Source organism: Propithecus coquereli, unplaced genomic scaffold (assembly GCF_000956105.1).
Source record: "Propithecus coquereli isolate 6110/MARCELLA unplaced genomic scaffold, Pcoq_1.0 Scaffold39, whole genome shotgun sequence".
NCBI lineage: Eukaryota > Metazoa > Chordata > Mammalia > Primates > Indriidae > Propithecus > Propithecus coquereli.
Window position 1 is genome coordinate 8,808,877 of NW_012149618.1, and position 2,710 is coordinate 8,811,586.

At 40.3% G+C, this 2,710-nt stretch overlaps 1 protein-coding gene across 1 annotated transcript in view; it reads left to right on the forward strand.

Moving 5' to 3' along the window:
* The window catches only part of RASGRP3 (RAS guanyl releasing protein 3 (calcium and DAG-regulated)), a 155,671-nt gene that overhangs the window by 102,913 nt on the left and 50,048 nt on the right, over nt 1–2,710 (forward strand). Inside the window, exon 2 of the mRNA XM_012652426.1 lies at nt 476–578. Coding sequence (XP_012507880.1) covers nt 476–578 — 103 coding nt within the window. The remainder of the gene's footprint in view (nt 1–475; nt 579–2,710) is intronic.

Here is a 2,710-nt window from a genome sequence, read left to right on the forward strand (position 1 = left end):
GAGACCCTGTCTCTACTAAAAATAGAAAGAAATTAATCGGACAACTAAAACTATATAGAAAAAAAATTAGCTGGGCATGGTGGCGCATACCTATAGTCCCAGCTACTCGGGAGGCTGAGACAGAAGGATTGCTTGAGCCCAGGAGTTTGAGGTTGCTGTGAGCTAGGCTTACGCCACGGCACTCTAGCCTAGGCAAAAGAGTGAGACTCTGTCTCAAAAAAAAAAAAAAAAGTAATAGTTGTCTACATTAAATGCAAATTTAACTGAGTGTCTTGTATTTTTACTGGTTAAATCTGTCAATTGTAAACCAAGGAAAGGTGAGAACCACCCACCTTAACTTCAATTTCTGCAAAGAAATATTAGCAGAAATTGAGTCTCTGAGAAATTTTCGACACTGGTATTTCTCTAGTGATATTAGAAAAAGTAAAGAGTAGCACTGTTTTCTCCTTACTCCTTGTTTTATTTTTTTAAACAGATGACAATGGAGAGCTGAATAATAGTTATTTGCCAAGAATAGTTCTACTGATGCACCGATGGTATTTATCTTCCACTGAATTGGCAGAAAAACTTCTTTGCATATATCTTTTCAACTACTGTGTAATTTTTATAATCATAAATCAACTTCTATATTTAGATAGAGTGTCTATCCAAAGCCAGTAAATTAAGATGAATAAACAATCTTCAGTCAGTTATCCAGCTGTTTTGTGAATATATATATAGATGTCTAGACAAAACATCTGGGTGATGGACCAAATAGTTGACAATCCATCTGCATGTTTTGGCTGTACTTGGAAATAATCGCTAAGATGTAAAATGAAACAGGAACTGTAGGCTGAATGTTTCTAACTTGTCTTAAACGTGTCTGCTCTTAGTACAATGAATGAATATTTAACAATGATTCAAGACCTAATTTATTTCTTCTAGGATGACAAAATGGTAGGCATAGAGGATACAGCTTAATCATATGGAAATGTCAGCCAAAGTAATATGCTCTGGCTCAGGCACAAACACCAACTTAGTTTTCACATCTTCCCTTGCTGGCAAGACACAATGAACATTCTAGCAGGCTTATTGTAATTTGTTGGTTGATGCTAATTTTAAATTTTCTTCTGACATTAAAAGACCCAACCAAACAAAATCCACAGAGTTAGAAACCCCATTCCATAATGAGGGCTGTTAGCAGTCTACCTCTCTTGTACATCACGTGGTCCTAAAAAGTGGTTGAAAGCCAAATGACTGAAAATGCAGTCTCCCATTTGTAAGGAGGCTTTATTCCCTGACATCTAATGTTTATTATATAATCTCTAATGTTGATTCCTGCAGCCTCTGCCCTCTTGAAGCCCAGGGGGCCCTGGAGATGAGTGAGAACCCCTACAGAGCAGGGGGATCCTTAGAGGGAAAGGGTCCATCAGATGTTATTAGGGCCTGCCAAGGCTGCCTGGGCCAAGGGGGGCTTCCACCTGTTCAGTTCAAGCTTTCTGCACTTCCCACTTCTTCCTTAACCTCAGAGATGTTCACGCTGAACCGAGGTCCCTGGAAGTGAGCAAGATCCTAGTTCCCAGCGGTCTAAGGGGTCCTGTGGGTCCCACTGTGGAAGGGTAGAACATAGGGCATCGACTCAGTCTGGCCCCACCCTCTCCATGGTCCAGACATTGTCCAAAGCATGTGCCCACCAACAGTGTTCTCCCCCTTAGTGTGGCCACTGATGTGGGAAATAACAAATAAAAAAAGGATATTTAGGCACAATGAAGTTTACTATGGGAAAGTACAGATTATATAAAAGTTGAAGATGCCTGTGAATCAACACTTATTTAAATTTTCCTCCCTTTGGATTCCTTGCTTACTCTATATCCACAGTGCCTGACTTATAGCTCAATAAATATTTGTTTAAAAGAATATGAATAAATAGACTTAAAAATAAATAACACAACTTGCATATTAATATACCTGAAAATGGCATTTTCAAATACTTAAAAAGAAATTAGAGGCCAGGCATGATGGCTCACACCTGTAATCCCAGCACTTTGGGAGGCTGAAGTGGGAGGATCACTTGAGGCTAGGAGTTCGAGATCGGCGCGAGCAACATAGCAAGACCCCATCTGTAAAAAAAAATTTTTTTTTTTTAAATCAGCCAGGTGTGGTGGCACATGCCTGTAGTCCTAGCTATTCAGTAGGCTCAGGTGGGAGAATTGCTCCAGTCCACAAGTACAAGCTACAGTGCACTGTGATTGCACCACTGCACTCTAGCCTGGGTGACAAAACAAGACTCTGTCTCCAGAAGGAAGGAAGAAAGGAAGGGAGGGAGGAAGGGAGGGACGGAGGAAGGGAGGAAGGGAGGAAGGGAGGAAAGGAGGAAGGGAGGAAGGGGAAAGAAATTAGAGTACTTACACAGTCATGTGTCACTTAACGACAGGAGTATGTTGTGAGAAATGTATCATTAGGTGGTTTTGTCGTTGTGGGAATATCATAGACTGCACTTACACAAACCTAGATGGCATAGGCTACTATACACCTATGCTATATGATATAGCCTATTGCTCCTAGGCTACATACCTATACAGCATGTGACTGTAGGCAAATATAATGTAATAGCATGTATGTGTGTATCTAAACATAGAAATATACAATGTAAAAGATAAGAAAATATTGTACATGTATAAACACAATGAATAGAGCTTGCAGGACTGCAAGTTGCTCTGGGTGGGTCAGC